Source organism: Diorhabda sublineata, chromosome X (genome assembly GCF_026230105.1).
Source record: "Diorhabda sublineata isolate icDioSubl1.1 chromosome X, icDioSubl1.1, whole genome shotgun sequence".
Lineage (NCBI taxonomy): Eukaryota > Metazoa > Arthropoda > Insecta > Coleoptera > Chrysomelidae > Diorhabda > Diorhabda sublineata.
Genome location: NC_079485.1, coordinates 18520595 through 18536687, shown reverse-complemented (window position 1 = coordinate 18536687; position 16093 = coordinate 18520595). Strand labels below are relative to the sequence as shown.

Below are 16093 nucleotides of genomic sequence, written 5' to 3'. Positions count from 1 at the left end.
CTAAATTATATTACCTTGATAGCAGACTTCTCCAGAAATGGGACAAACATGTGGATGCTTATTCCCATGTCTTGTTAAAATTTGTTGAGTAAAACTATCTGAATCTTCTTTGGTAAGTTCTAATTCATGATCATGTAATAAAACAAGATGTTCTAGAACATTTTCTAATAACAATTTGTTTGCTTTATCTACACCATCATCATTTGAACATTTACTTTCCGTCGAAAACATGGAAAATAACAGCTCTGTTTGTTGACATAAAGGCAAAATGCTGATCGGGTCAAATTTGAATGGAATATGTTCTATTCTTGGAGAAATTATAGGATACCATTGAGTTCTGAAACAAATTTATTAAGTTAATCATATACTGACAATAATGTGTATAAAACTTTCTGAATGTGAAAAAATAATGAATATCATGAAGAAAGCAATAAGCTTATTCTGAAATAAGAGAAATAAAATTAATTGTGCTACAAGGGAGTACATTAAAGTTTATTCTTCAAATTGGGGTCATTTCACATTAAATTTAGCATTAAGACAATATGAAATAAAATTTCAGCTTTCACATAATGGAGGAAAATTAAGCTTTACTGAACTGAATAAATACATAATACCGAATCAAATCTGAAATGTAGCACTATAGAAACATTTGCTGTAGATAAAATCCATGATTAAATCACAAATGGAGTAAAACCAACTAAATGATATTTCACTCCAAAAGAGCTCAAAAAGTACATGTTTAATTTAAATCATCAATACTTTATTATTGTTATATTATCTATAAAAAAAGCTTGTGTACAAACGTTTGCAGTTTTGACTAACAGTATAAAAAAGCATTTTATTTTATTCTTATCAACATTTTGTCGACGTACAAATACATCCCCCCTAGTACTTTCCTAGAGTTCTTCAGGAAGCAATGGCAGATAAGCCTTGATTTACAGTTGAATGTAAAGTACCTTGATATTGTCAATATTCCTACTATTAGGAAGACTCCCAAGTCCATTTTGTTTTATTTAATGATGGAAAGAACAGGCATATCCACTGCGCTGTCTTGTTGATATATGAATAAATCCAACTATATGCATAAGTCTGCAGCAAACTCAATATTCACTGAAAATATTGATATAATGATATTCATAATTTGCAGTCTTATACGGAGTGTTCCGGAACTTGATGCAAAAAATTCGGGAGAGATTAGATGACGTGAAAATAATGTTACGACAAAAAAAATTCTTATACAATCCCTCGTTTCTGAGTAATAGGCCTATCCCAAATATCCCAAACTACCATATTTGGCTACAACAAGATGGTGCCCCACCTGACTATGCGTGTGTGGTGAGGCAATACATATATAATGTTTCCCAGAAGTTGGATTGGAGGCGTGGTTTTATTGAATGGCCCCCGCGATCACCCGACCTGAATCTTTTAAACTAGTTCCTGTGTGGTACCTTAAAAAACATCGTATATAAAACAAAACCTGCCGATATTCAGGAATTAAAAGATAGGATTACCACAGAGATAAGAAGAATTGCGCAGTCAGGGATGTTGCAAAATGTATTGCAAAGATTTAAAAATCGCATAGCTCGTTGTATTAAAGTAAATGGACAACATTTTGAGCATCTGCTGCTCACTTTACTGTATGTTTTCTAAAATTATAATTTTTCTAGTTCACAAATGTGGATCTACTTCTAACATGACACAAACATTTAAAGATTTGTCTTCAGTTGTTGTAGGTTTTCTACGCCATGATTTGGATAAATATTTTTCTGCATTAAACTTTTAACTAACTTACTGGCAGTAAACCTTGTTACGAGATTTGTAATAGCACATAAATTATTAAAGAATATTCAAATTAAACGAGTTTATTCAATTGTAGCCATCTAAATGTATACTATTTATTCTATTACATAAAAAATAGTCGGCATTTTTTAAAACACAAAATATATAGGGTGATCCATTTGCAATAGCAAAGTTCATTATTTTTCCGGAAAAAGGAAAGATCTAACAAAAAATATAAATACCACCATAATACCGGCCGTATCACAAGACCCTTAAGCAAAAAAATTCATAAAAATTGAATCCCATTAAAAAATCATAATGTTCGAATGTATAATTTGGAAAATATAAGTTCTGATTTGACAACTTTAAACGCCTATAACCGTATGAGAATTTTTTTTATGTCAGCATTATTTATTTTCTCATCATCTACTCAGTTCCGAATTTTTTGCATCAAGTTCCGGAACACCCTGTATAACCGATGGCATGTCTACCCTTTATTCTTTTATATCCATTTTCTCTAAGAACATTGACTTTATCAACTTATTAATTCTTCCCATTTCCTCCACTCGTCATTTTATTAGGACAGTCTATGTTCACAATTAACATTATTGAAACTGTAGATACAATATATATTATCAACATGTATCTAGCTATAATTTCCAAAATTTGAAATCATACAAATTTATTTAAAAAACTCCTTGTTTTAAAATGGTAATATCTACTTACCCTTTGTCAGGTACGGGTGAATCTAAGTAACTATTTTTGCTACTTCTACGTGAAAAACTTTTTCGACTAGAGCCCAATAATGAAGACTGATTACACAGTCCACTCAAATTGTGTTCTTCAATATCCTCTGGGTCTTGGCACATTAAATTTAAATGTTCCATTGTTAAAAGAGTATGTATGCATTGGGAATCGACCATATAAATCTAGAATAAATTAATGATTCTACAATATAATCCTTTCTGAACTGATATTGATCCCTGTATTTTTAAACTGTAAATGAAATTCAAAATGATGAAGCACTCTCTCGAAAGAAGTAGTTTGATAGTGGATGAAAATGTTCTGAATCAGACACAAAATCAGTCCCCATTTTGTCCGAGGATGCAGATTATCAAAATATTATATACAAGATGTGTGTAATAAATTGTCATGCGAGACAATCCCATGTTTAAAATACAGGAGGGATAAATAGATACAATCAAGAACTTTTTAAATGCTCCAAAAAATCAGTTCACTACTATTGATTCCAATTTTTATCAATTGGAGCTTGCTGTCTTTCCGAATAGAACATTTCGTACCAAACATAATTTGAAAACAAGGTAAATTTGGCAATAAGAGTATGAAATGGTGGGTATTACACTTTTTAAGATGCATTATATTATCCGCAAAGTTACATTTCAGTTTTTTAAATCCCCCTTTAATATGACATTCAACTTCAACAAGTATCAGTTATTGAAAGTGTTACATACAGCATCTGCAAGTTCGAAATAATGCTTATTATCAGCATAAGTAATTCTCGGATTGCTAGGTACTACTTTTCCATACTGAGGTTCAATCCACACTTCAGTGACCATTTGTAATTCTGCTTCCAAATCTGTAGATTGTTCATTATCTTCTTCTGATCCACTACAGAGTTCTTCACTCACATTAGCGCAATGAGGAGGAAAAAGAACATATTGAACAATACAAGTTCCTGATGGATCCATCCATACTTCTAGAGTCATGGTTATTATACCAGGAGCTGAATAGGCAAAACTGAAGCCTTCTTTCATTCTCATTCTAAAATATATAATTCATGATGTTACACATACGCAATAGAATTGTTACATAAATACCTCGTGATGGTATGAAGAATTCTAGCAATTGAGAGATCCGTTAATCGAGGATTTGATGGAAGAGTTGCGCTCCATATCCATCTTTTATGAAATAAATATCTGGATAAAGTCGTGAATAAAGTTCCAGTAACAGGAGATGGAAAGTACAAACTTGAATTTGGAGGCTGTGTACCATCTGGGAAAATAACAGTGGAGTAGTTGTTAGGAATGCGATCATACCTGAAAAAAGTAAAATAAGATGTTTTTAGTAATATGCATTTGATCAAATATTAAAGAGGATAGAAATAACACTCGGTTGTGTTGAGAATTATTTATAATATCTATGAATTTTCATTCTAGTCATTTAGGTACTATAAAACTAAACAGCCTCTTTTATTACCTAATTAAGATCATTGAACAGTATTGAAGTAAGCTGTGAATTTATGAAAAGAGTGGGATTTAAAATTCCTGTAGTTTGAAAGTTGCAAAGCTGTAAGACTTTAGAAATGGAAAATTAGAAAAAAAATGAATAGGTGAGAGTCTTGTGTCACAAACAGACAAGTGTAGGTAAAATTATCAATTTATATTTCCAAAAGGCAATAATCATTGTTTGAAATTAAAACTTACCGAATAAGAATTTTTTCTAAAGGTTTATGAACCAATACACAGCAATGGTTTTCTTTTACTCTCTGAGAATTGGACTGATACTTCAAACCAGATATTTCTAGTTTCAATTCCTCACATATCTGAAATGTAATGCTAAGGTTAAATCTCAGATAGATAATCCAATGTATGTGCGAAAAAATGTTGGTTCTGATTATTGATTAGAATTTAATGAATGATCGACTTTGAATCAAAATAAAAAAATCACTGAAAATATGAAAAATAATGCATACATTTTTTTTTTAACATTGAAAGTAAGTTTTTTAATGAAAGACCTGAACATGTATCATTTCCTATAAATGAGCTAAATTTCATTTTATTCTTACCAATTTGGGCAAAACCTGATGTGTGAAGAAATATTGTAACTGCCAATCATGAAGAGCCAATAAAACTTACACATTATTTAAAAAGGATTTCACTTACTTCATTTCTAACATTTCCTGGGGTCCCAGTAGTAAATCCAATGTTGAGCACAACACAAGGAAATTTTGACGAAATTCGAACTATACAAAACCACATAGGTGGCTTATCACTTTCTTTATATATTAGTTTTAAGTATGTATGATTGTCTATTAAAATAAAAGAAGTCCATTCTGCTAAAAACCCGTATAAAGCAGTAGCTGCCTGTCGACACTGAACAACCTAAAAACAATCCAATAACTAGTATTAAGTATATTTTGACCTAATAATTGGGAGATTCATAAAAATCAAACCATATTTAAGTAAATAATAAAAATAAAAATCCAAAATATCATTTTTTTGGTACTCACTTGATACCGTTGAGATGAATTAGCCAAGTGTAAGTATTTTGGTAAAGGATTATCATGTTGTAGTATTAAAGATATTTTATGGACATGGAACCATTTTCGCCAATTATTTGTTTCCATTTGACAGATTGGTTGCCACATATTGATAAATTTTAAACTGGACATGTCGCTGAAATAATTTTGTAAAATAATATATATAAATTGAATAACTGAAGCTGTCAAAACATGAGTGATAAAAAATAGATCAACTAAGGCAATTATCATATGAACATAACATTTCACAATTTATCTGAGAGAAAATCGTTTAAATCGTACCTACTTAATTTAATAAACTATCAATCATATTTACCTTGGAGTTAAAGGAAGTCTTGCAGCATCTGAACAATTTGAATTATTCAAAATAAAGACAGGTATTCCATTTCGAACACTCTCAGGAAGAGTATGCCAGTCTTTATTTATTTGAAAAGAGCTAAGTTGTTGGGCTAGACCTAAATCACCAGATGATAGTTGGGACAATCTCATCCAAAACCTCTCAATAATTGCCTGTCTATATAAGGATTTCGATTCTTTTTTCATTATACAGGTTATGTCATGTAGGAACTCATAAGGTGCTGAAAATTTATATAACATAAGAAAAATAATATTCACTAGAGGTAAGATATATCACAGTTAACAGAATGAAACATGGCTGTTAGGTAAACTACTAATCCCTTTATGCTTATGTTTAAAAAATATAGTGTGTATAATGAAGTACTAACCTGATATGTAAACTTCAAAATGTGTAATATTTTTGGCAGCTGGCCAGTACGATCTAAGTTTGTAGTGAACATATATTGAAGATTTCCACTGAAGAATTAGTTTAATTTCTAAATTTCCATTCATGTAAAATATATTCTAAAATTTAAACTTTATAATAATCCTACAGTATTCTCATTATGAAAATAATACAATGGACACTTTATATTAATATGTGTTGAATTTAAACAATAGACTACTTACATCTACGGTAAAACCTTCTCGGATCCTTCGTGACAATAAAAGCATGATAGAAGCACTTGTATTATCTTCAGTCTGTCTTTTAGAAAGTAATGAAGGCATCTTATGACTACAGAAAGTTTCATTTCTAAACAAAATATATCCATTTTGTGAATTCATAATTTTGAAGTCAAATTTAGATTTTAGAGGAAATATTTAAGTATGGCCTTATGGCCATTTTTATGGATTAACTAATTAAAAGAAAAATACTGGTCACCAAAAATGAGTAGAAACTCAAAATGGATAGAGTAACTGTAAAAGAAGGAGCCTTTACATACGATATTGAAAAAAACTGAGTAAGAATTTAAGAAAACATGAATATTTAGGAAGATATAAATTGAAATGAACAGACAAGTGGTGATTATTAGAGAAATATTAAGGGTATTAATTTTTCAATACTCTTATCAAGCAATTTGAATATTGAAGTTAATGAATTTAATGTTTAAGATATTACAAAATTTATCACACTGCAATTCTCAACTAATTGATTCCCAGACGATAAAAACATAAGTATTCTAAAGCTCGTAATATATTAGAGTTAGTACACTTTGGTATTTAATTTAACCATCTTCCTTAGATCTGGTGAAGAATTTCCAAAATCTATGACAATAGGTTTATGGTTCAATTTTCACATAAAACTAGTAGAAAAGTAAAATACAAGCATATAAAAATAACTAAGAGGGGTGATTGTAGTGGATGAAGGCAGATATTAAGGGAATGTGTAAAATTAAAATGAGCGGAGACAACAAAGTGGATAAAATATTTGGATACAGTAATACTAAAATACCATTACTTACGAAGAAGTCCAGCTGTTACTATCACAAATTTTTGAACAAGCGTATTTATTTGTATTATGGAAAGACCATAATAAAAAGAATTCATGGTAAATATTCATTTCTGAGGACGGCTTGCGTGGCTAAAAAAGGAAGTTATTATTTTGCATGACATTTATAAACTTGAAACTAAGATTGTAAAAATTATTTAAGATTTGTTTAGGAAATTTTCAATATGATACATTCAACAGTACAGGACATCCCAAACCATTCCATTTCAATCAACCATGACAGACCTCTAGGAATAAATACTAATAACTTCTTATTCACCAAAAACCCGTTTTTCTTTTTTTCCTTTGGTCAATGAGTCAATAATTTTAATTTATTTGTACCTTGTTCTAATTCTTCTACAGTTTTTTCTGTTAGGTTGATGGCATTCTTTTATATAATTTTTCATTTAATCGTTGCTAGTAATATTAATTATCGGCAATATTGTTTCAATTTTAGTTTGATTTTTATTAAAAGCTTACCTTTTTTATACATTTTCCCATTCCTTTTATAAGTTTGAATTTGTTTGAGAAAGTTTTTGTCATTTTTTGTAAAAAATTTTGTTTATATCATTAATAATTTCTCAAAGTTTTTTTATTTTCACTTTACATAAAATAATATATAATTTTCCTTTGCATTCTTTTCTTTTTAACATTGCCTTTATTTCTGGTTAGTTTCCAACTATTCTCAAATTTTTACAGTCAAACTAAATTTATGTTTTTTCTTTTATTAATCTTTATATTTTGCTTAAACAACCTTTTTATTGTTCAATGTATCAATACACTAAATACAAAATAATAAATAGAACAAAACTTTGAAAATATTTCGTCTTATTTAAACTACCACTACACCAAGAATATAAGCCAGCGATCTATGGAAGGTTCGAAGGACTGGACAGAATAATTTGGAGTTTCAATAATACAAAAACAAATAATCATCAAATACATAAATGTGGGTTGATATATGATTGGGTTTCGTTTTACCGAGAATATTATATGGTGAAAGTTACTTTACAATTATTATAATAGGTTTGTTCCAACCTGCTAGTCAGGACAGTACTTGGAACAGTTATCAGAAGCGTTTAGATATTTTCTACGCAATCTCCGACTATGCACCGTTCTTGTAATCAAGCATGTACCGAAAATACCGTCCCTGAAAAAGTTCACAAACAATACCTAAGTCGGTTGGAACGCAAAACAGAATCGTTCGTATAACGGTAATAGCCCGGTTGGAGCACGTAATCTCTATTATGCAGAATCGTCACAGTACCGAGGGCGGTTTTTTGATGGGTTGGAACAAACCTGATGAAGATAGAATAGTCGCAAAGTATTGCATGCAATAATAAACAGTTAGTAAACACTTACAAGTTGTGTAAAGTTTTCTATGCATGTTCCTAAAGTGGAATAAGCAAAAAAATATAATAAGTCTGTATAAGAAACACATCCAGCACCAGCATGCGGATGAAATGTAGAACCAACTTTTAAAAATGAAATAGCTATACTATCATAATGCAATTGAAATAATAGTGATTCCATTATATTTGAATCAGGCATTGCAACCACCCCGTCGGTAATAACTAGAATATCTAAAAAAAAAACAAAGTAAGAGTCAAGTTATTGCCATAATTCATTTATTCAATATACATTGTTAATACTTACGACTTATACTATTTTCTGGAAGAAGAGATATAGCTAACATTGAGTATCGTAACATATTCACAAAATTGACATCAGGAGTAACCATTGGAATCTTAGAATACATTTTACCAGTATCTGGCGTGTCAAATAAATCGCCCATTAAACGCTCATTTTCATTCTAAAACAAAAATGGACAAAAATAAAGTGAGTAAATAAATCAAATTGTCTTATTTACAGCCTTTTTATGATTTGTAGTAGCTTTATTATCAAATATAAAATGATAGAGGTTTTGAAAGTACATTTCCTTGAGTTTTTATCAAAGCTATTATTTAAAATTATTAGACTGCTACAAACTTTGTATTTTCATATGATAGAAAATAAAAATTAGCATATGAAAATAGAATTGAAGAAAGGTGACAATCGCAGAAGTGTTCAGTTTGGATGAAATTAGAACTTCGTGGTTACAACTCTGAAATTTAAATATTATTCTCATTCAGGTAATCTAGCACAATCATACTGGATCTCAAGCGGATCGTAATCTGCGTTATCTGATATTCCTCAAGGGTTGCGTGTTGATCTCTTTACTTGTGTGTTTCCTACATTTAATACTTATTGTTAAAGAGACGGCTCATAAATTTAGCGCTCGAGGATTTCCTGAATTGCATGTATGTCACACATAACACATAATACTTCTCTTATATTAAGTTGCTACTGTGATCTTGACTAAATGATGTATTAATTTTTTTTAATTGAGAAATTTATATTATTCATCTTACACACCAATTGTGATTGAAAAAATAATCACTTAAACAATACATGCACTAATCTGAAATAATAAATTATAATATTAAAACTAATAGTTTTAATAGTATTCAAATACATTACAATCAAAATTGTATATTCTTACTGCAAAAGTCAAATCATCTGAAATAATTCATATTATCAAAAAGCTTACCCCCTGAAAATCCAAGTGGTCAAGTGCAGTAGAACATACATCAGCAATTTTTTCTTCGAGAATATGGAACTGTTTTTCGACATATCGTAAAATTTCTCGTAAGTTTGCAAGGCAAATTTGCACACCTTTCACCAAAACTTGCTGTGCGGGACTCAAGAAAAATGGAGTATTAACAATTACAGTAAGATAGAGTTTGGGCTGAAAAATAGTCGAACAGCCAGGTACTGAAAACTATAATATAAAAGTTAGAATATAATCAAGGAAATATGTTAAAATTTATCATTCTTGTGATACAAGATCTCCTTGCCATCCATTAGGGATGTTAATACCGACAAAGGAACCAGGAAAGTAGTTGTTTTTTCCTTTAAAGACGGGCAGAACACATTTTCGAAATATTACATTTCAAAATTATTTCAGAGGTGAATAGTAGAAATAATTTATTTTGGTATAATAAAAATAGAACTTATGTGGGGTAGTATGTATTGTATTGTATTCATCAATTAATTCGTACTATAGTATTAATATACTATAATTATTCACAAGTTTATATGCCAGTGGTATTTCTCTAGTCAAATATTAGTAGTTACTTACTTCTCTACATAATCCTTCTATGCTAATTTTAAAACAATTTAAAATCTCATCAAAAAGAATTTCATCCTTCTGAGTATCTATGTTGGCATGTGAAGGGCTCATATCTAAACAATAAACAAATCTATAACTTTGAGCTAGGAATTTGACTTCAGTACGATAGGTTACTAGAAACCTATTACATTTTATTGCAAGACTTTGTTCTCTTGGTATAGCAGATATCACTTCCAAATTGTTAGAGGATTCCATCTATAAAATTTTTTAAAACCTTAATTTCATTAAATAAAATGCAGTATAGAGTTATCAATTGTTGCTTATGATAGGTTTCTTTATGATAAATTAGATACCTGTTGTATCTGTTATCACACTCTGCAATAGATGTGCAGAAATATAGATACTGAGTTTCAAATAAATTAATTAGACTAACCAAATACTTAATTTTTTCCTGTGGGGGTGAATGAACAACTTGAAATAATTCAATACACATGAGAATATCAAAAATAAAGTTCAGGAAGTACTTTGTTTCCCTGAGTGAAATTAAGACAATTGTTAATTTAAATCCTGCCTTGCTAATGGCTATATCCCTGAACAATGGGGAAAGGTGCAGGTAGTTTTTATTCCTAAACCAGTAAAAAATGACTACGCCGTTACCAAAGCGCATTGACCTATCAGCTATACCAGTTTGTCGGTTGTACATGGGGTCTTTCACATAAGATCCTCCACTGAGTTTATAACTCAATGGTAAAATCTCTTCTCATATAGGGGGTAATCATGTGGTGACCCTCTATGGATAAAGTGAGAAAAATAGTGTGACTGGACAGAGTCCAGAGCTTCGTGTTTCTCAGTATCACAGGGTCCATGCACAAGGCCCTAACTAGGACCCTTGAAGTCCTATTGGGCCACCCACCCTTGGATCTGGCGATACAATTCGAAACCAAGAGGATAGCCTACAAGATGAACATCCACAAAGAACTGCAGGCTGCATCAACTGGCTATGCAAAATTAGTTAGCTCCAGTTATCAGAATAATCTGCTCGTTCTTTATTACTAATTTATTAAAAAAAATAACTTTTATATCAGATAATTACCAATAGGTTTTACCTAGGTAGTCTGCCTACTATGGTGGACTGTATACAAGACTTATTTTATATTTTTATAACTAGGTAATGCTTTTATTAATATAATTAAATTGTACCGTGTATTAGTTACACATTTAGCAGTAAATTTTTCACTTGACTTCTCAATGTGTTTAATGATTATGTGCATACTCTTGAATGCTATGTATCATAAAGAAAAACCAGGTTCTTATTTTTTTTAGTTAAATGCATAGTGTCACTGAAACTGTCAATGGGAGTTCTCTCACAAAGTAATTTTCTAAAAGTTACAAATAATCTGATATCTCAATTTATTATGTTTTCTTAATTATAATGGATTTAAAAAGTCATAGATACTTTGCTGCCTTGTAAAAACTACTGACAATTTTTGTCTGATATACCAAAAAAACCCCTTTAGAAAAATTACATGTTTCAATACAAAAAAATATGTAAATCGAAAAAGTGTAAGATAGTCCATCACCTTTGTATTGTGTCAAGTTAAATGTAACTAGTAGAGCTAATACAAACATTTATTTTCTTGTTAATTTTACACACTTACTAATTTTTGACTAGGGGTAACTATTGTATTTAAATGATCCAATAGCCATTGTAAACGTGAAGCTCTTGAGACAGCAACATCCTTCTGTATTAATAAAAACACTGTTTTTGCTTCCAAAAATGATGGTTGCGGGTCTTCCATATAGGAATAGTCCAGCAAGTATATTTCCCCGTTTTCTGAAATGTTTAAATTAAGTTTAACCATATCTCTTCTCACTTCTCATGAATACTAACAAGAATACAAACAAGACTGAAATGTTGTTTATCAAACTTTATTAATTACTTTAACTATTTATTGTGTAGCTTCTGACAATTATTTTATCAGTAATTTGTTACACATTCTGATATTTGTGGGTTAAATGAACTTACCAGATATAGATAACTCAGCCCCATCATCAGAACATTGACTATAGGAATCAAATTCCATCATAGCAAAACAATATGTTTCACATGTCAGTTGATTCCTAAAATAAAATAAATTCACTATAAGGATACCATTAAATTAGAAACAAACCTTTTACATGACAGTATTTTGTTTTCCAATATTCTTGTATTACATTAATTCATTTAGTAGTAAACTATTGACGATTTGTACAAAGTAAACATCAACAAACAAATATTTACGTTGTATTACTTTAAAAGGATTACATCACAAAAAATTCTGTATGCCACAACATAACCTATACTCATTTCGTTTACTTTTAATTTTTTTTTTGTTAATGTTGATAAGTTTTTTGGAGCGAGTTGGTCCTTGTACCACATTCCACATTGGTGCACTAATTTGTTCATTACAGTGTGGCAGTATTTGTTATCACTACTATATCACCACAAGTCCAAGTATTCACGTTTCAATGTCATGCTGAATATTGCAACATATTATATACGTATGTTTATAACGTATTTCATAAAATTATTTTTCTGCTTTGCAATATAATTGGCATCTTATTTCAATAAATAATTTCGTATTGTGAAATATCTGGAAAAATGGGTTTATTTCATAATTATGCAGTTTTTTGTCGAAAAATGTGATGTGTATTGAATGTGCGGCGAAATAATAGCATAATGTAGGAAATATAAAATTATTTGTTTTCAATAGCCAAATAAAGCATTTTTGTTCTAAAAATAAAAAAAGATCATTGTCCTTGAGCAGCTTTGACGTGTGAATTGAATAAAAATGCAAATTATAGAAAGTGTACAATTCAACGTTTGTTTTTCCAGACACATGAATAAAAACGTTTTAATTTAAAAAATACTTCTATTGTATCTCATTACTAAATATCAAATTTATAAATGATAAAAAGAAATTTTTGTGAAGAGACATACATTGCCATCTGTAGTAACTATAGTAAGATATGATGTCTGACGATTAATTAAAGTGATTTCTGCTGGATTTTTTTAAACCCACTCTTTTGAGGTAAATTGGATATTAATTTTATTTTGAATTTAATTTCTTGATTTTTTAGTTATCCCCATTATACTCAAATCTCACTTCAACTAAATTTGAATTATAAGTATAAAAAACGGTTTTAACTTTATGGCTTTAACTTTGATCTTCGTGAGAGTTCAAAAGAAAATAGTATAAAAACTGGAGCAAAAGTCTGACCTAATTAGGGCCAATTTTACAACCTAAGGTAAAACTGGAAATTAAACTAAACTATAGCTTAAACTTTAGTTTGAACCAAAAATAAACAAGATTGCTCTATTTCACGGTTAAACAAACTTTTTTCTGTCAGTTTTCACTCACGCGGAATTATAACCAAAATTTTTCCTATATTTGTTTCAAAGTTGAGTAGAAAATTTTATAAACAAAAGAGAACAAAAAAGATCCTGAACCTGAAGTAATGCTTTTGGGTAACCTTATGAAGAAATACAAAGGAACAGTCACATCCAAAAAGAGTGATGCAGTAACTTGAAAGAAGAAGGAAAAAGGTTTGGAGGAGTTGGCAAGGAAATTTAATAATAAAAATAATAAAAACTGTCATGTTTTCGATGAAACCACAACAAATTAAAAAACAAATTGGACAATTTAAAGATTTGCTCTAGGACGAATAACTTTTTGTTATCTCGGCGTGACGACAATAAGGATAATTTCTTCATCATCATCGTCGAGTTGATCAAATATAAAGTGCAAATTTTCAATAATTTTAACAAAACTCTTCATAATATTGTAAAAATCTCCGTTTCATATTTAGTTGACCGCCGGTAACATTTAAATCAAAGTTTGTCAGTAAACGCCATTTATTAAAAAACGTAAAAAACGGTATCTATGGTTTAAACTGACGTTTAAACTTCACTTGTGAAATTTAGTCATATTTGGGGAACCTCTTAATCCGACTAAGTTGAAATTTTTGGAAACTTTGGTGATATTCATAGTGAACACACTGTTTACATTACTTTTACGTAACACTCACGATAACATGTAATTGTCAGTGTGGTGTAGTGGTAGTGTAAGCAATGTGTTCACTAATAATCCGATTTAGAAAAGCCATTGAATTTAAAGTTGTACCTATTTTTAATTCATTGAAAGAAATCGTACATAAGTTTTAATATTTACAATTCAGTCCAATTTACTGATTATTAGTGACTCCGGTTTTCATAAAACTATATAATACTGAATGATCTTACAGAAAGTGTTAAATTAAACGACTATTTAGAAACTAATCTACATTAACTGAGAATGTAATGCCTTAACCCCATTAATAGGCCCAATTATAACTTGTTGACTGGCTTAGGGCCTCTTATCCTAGTTCTTTCGTATAAAATCCACATCCGTTTCATAATCAAATATAGAGCAAACGCCTACTACACCCTATCCAACCACCAACTGAAGAGGCTTCTGTTCTGCGAGCAGTTGATCCTCAAGTACCGCCAATATAACAGCCGAAGCAACTCCAGTAACACAGTTTATGACAATATTGACATAATCAGTTCATACAATAATACAGCTATACCTGCATTTACTTCAATGTACAAAAATTATCACACTTTCAAACAACTGTACAGTTCATAGAGTCATTTTTTTACTCCCATTATTTCAGTCGATACTACACTGTCCTTCTATAATCCACAATCCCAGCCCTTTAGAGGAAAGGAAACCTCCATACCCCGCATAAAAGTGTCTCTATCCCTCGCCAAAATAATCCAACGAGTTTCTCTCTCTCTGTTAATATCTCACGTCGGAAGTTGTTCTGTTTGAGAATTAACTTACAATTTTTAGATTTAAGGTGTTATTCCTATTATTTATTAACAAAAAGTCATATTATTGCATTTTTTTCAATAACAATTTTCAAGTAAGATATTTTTTCTTCTTCTATGTATATGTTAATTCAATCGGTATAAAAAGCCCTGTTGATTCTGTAAACATAAAATTCATTCAATCAAACTTTCACACAGTTTTCATTTATTATGGATTGCTTAAACAGTAAGTATTTAATTCTATCCTCCTAGCATCTGGTCAAAAAAAAACAATGACACAAGGAACAACCACTGATGTAAGATCTTGAACACTACTGCTAAAACTTAGCATTTTACAGGAGATCAAAAAGAAAATAAATTGAAATAATGTGAAAATTAAACAAGTGACTGAAACTATTGATAAAGGTAAATGTATAGCACATTTTCTTTATTTTTATATTGACAGACTTAATATATTGATTTTTAACCTAATTTTTCATTCTTAATTATGTCGTTATTACTTCAAAACGTTTTCCCACGTAACTGTTAATATTTTAATTTTTGTTTTGACAATTATTATTGTCAATTTTCATAATGAGAGAGTAATAAAACCTAATTTCTAATGCAAAGATTTGTACGGTCATTTTAAATATTATCACAGAATAATTAAATATTTCTTAAAATTTTCATGCATGTACCTAAGCTAATACAAGTTTTCAGTCTTTTATTGGTCTTTTATAACGATAGTTATAACACAGAATAATAGAAAAATATTTGAGCAGGCCAAAAGCCCGTGTATTGAAAATTACATAATCATATAAGATTTTTTTTGAATAAGTACCTACTTGCCAATAAAGGATAGATATTTTGTCTACTTTAATTCCAAGACTATCTTCCCAACGAATTTCACCTTAATACGTTTGTAGGTTTTCCCATTCAGTAGGGAAGTCCAGGTTGTATATTCCCAACAGTTCAGTTGCAGTTTATTGCGAATTCTGGTGTTAATATGGAAAATTTGGAGGGGCCCATGAACACAAAAAAATCGACCTTTCAACAGTTAATGTAAAAACATTAATACTATTTAATTAGTTTAAATCATTAACAAATATTTATATAAAGGTGTTGATGAAACAGTGGGATTTCTTAGTAATACGTTTGGTGTTGAAAAATCTACGAAAGTCAATTTTACTAGAAAGAAGCAATATT

At 29.9% G+C, this 16093-nt stretch overlaps 1 protein-coding gene across 2 annotated transcripts in view; it reads right to left on the bottom strand.

Moving 5' to 3' along the window:
• Nucleotides 1–12834, bottom strand: part of LOC130451777 (KICSTOR complex protein SZT2-like) — a 47591-nt gene extending 34757 nt beyond the window's left edge. For both annotated transcript variants that reach the window (XM_056791015.1, XM_056791016.1), the window contains exons 1-18: nt 12228–12834; nt 12083–12177; nt 11715–11890; nt 10066–10311; nt 9475–9705; nt 8541–8697; nt 8247–8467; nt 6859–6977; nt 6026–6149; nt 5785–5920; nt 5376–5637; nt 5030–5195; nt 4683–4901; nt 4224–4342; nt 3618–3836; nt 3252–3561; nt 2506–2708; nt 15–337 (exon numbers count right to left, since the gene is read on the bottom strand). In XM_056791015.1, coding sequence (XP_056646993.1) covers nt 15–337; nt 2506–2708; nt 3252–3561; nt 3618–3836; nt 4224–4342; nt 4683–4901; nt 5030–5195; nt 5376–5637; nt 5785–5920; nt 6026–6149; nt 6859–6977; nt 8247–8467; nt 8541–8697; nt 9475–9705; nt 10066–10311; nt 11715–11890; nt 12083–12143 — 3292 coding nt within the window. In that variant the 5' untranslated portion in view covers nt 12144–12177; nt 12228–12834. The remainder of the gene's footprint in view (nt 1–14; nt 338–2505; nt 2709–3251; nt 3562–3617; nt 3837–4223; nt 4343–4682; nt 4902–5029; nt 5196–5375; nt 5638–5784; nt 5921–6025; nt 6150–6858; nt 6978–8246; nt 8468–8540; nt 8698–9474; nt 9706–10065; nt 10312–11714; nt 11891–12082; nt 12178–12227) is intronic.
• Nucleotides 12835–16093: the final 3259 nt, after the last annotated feature.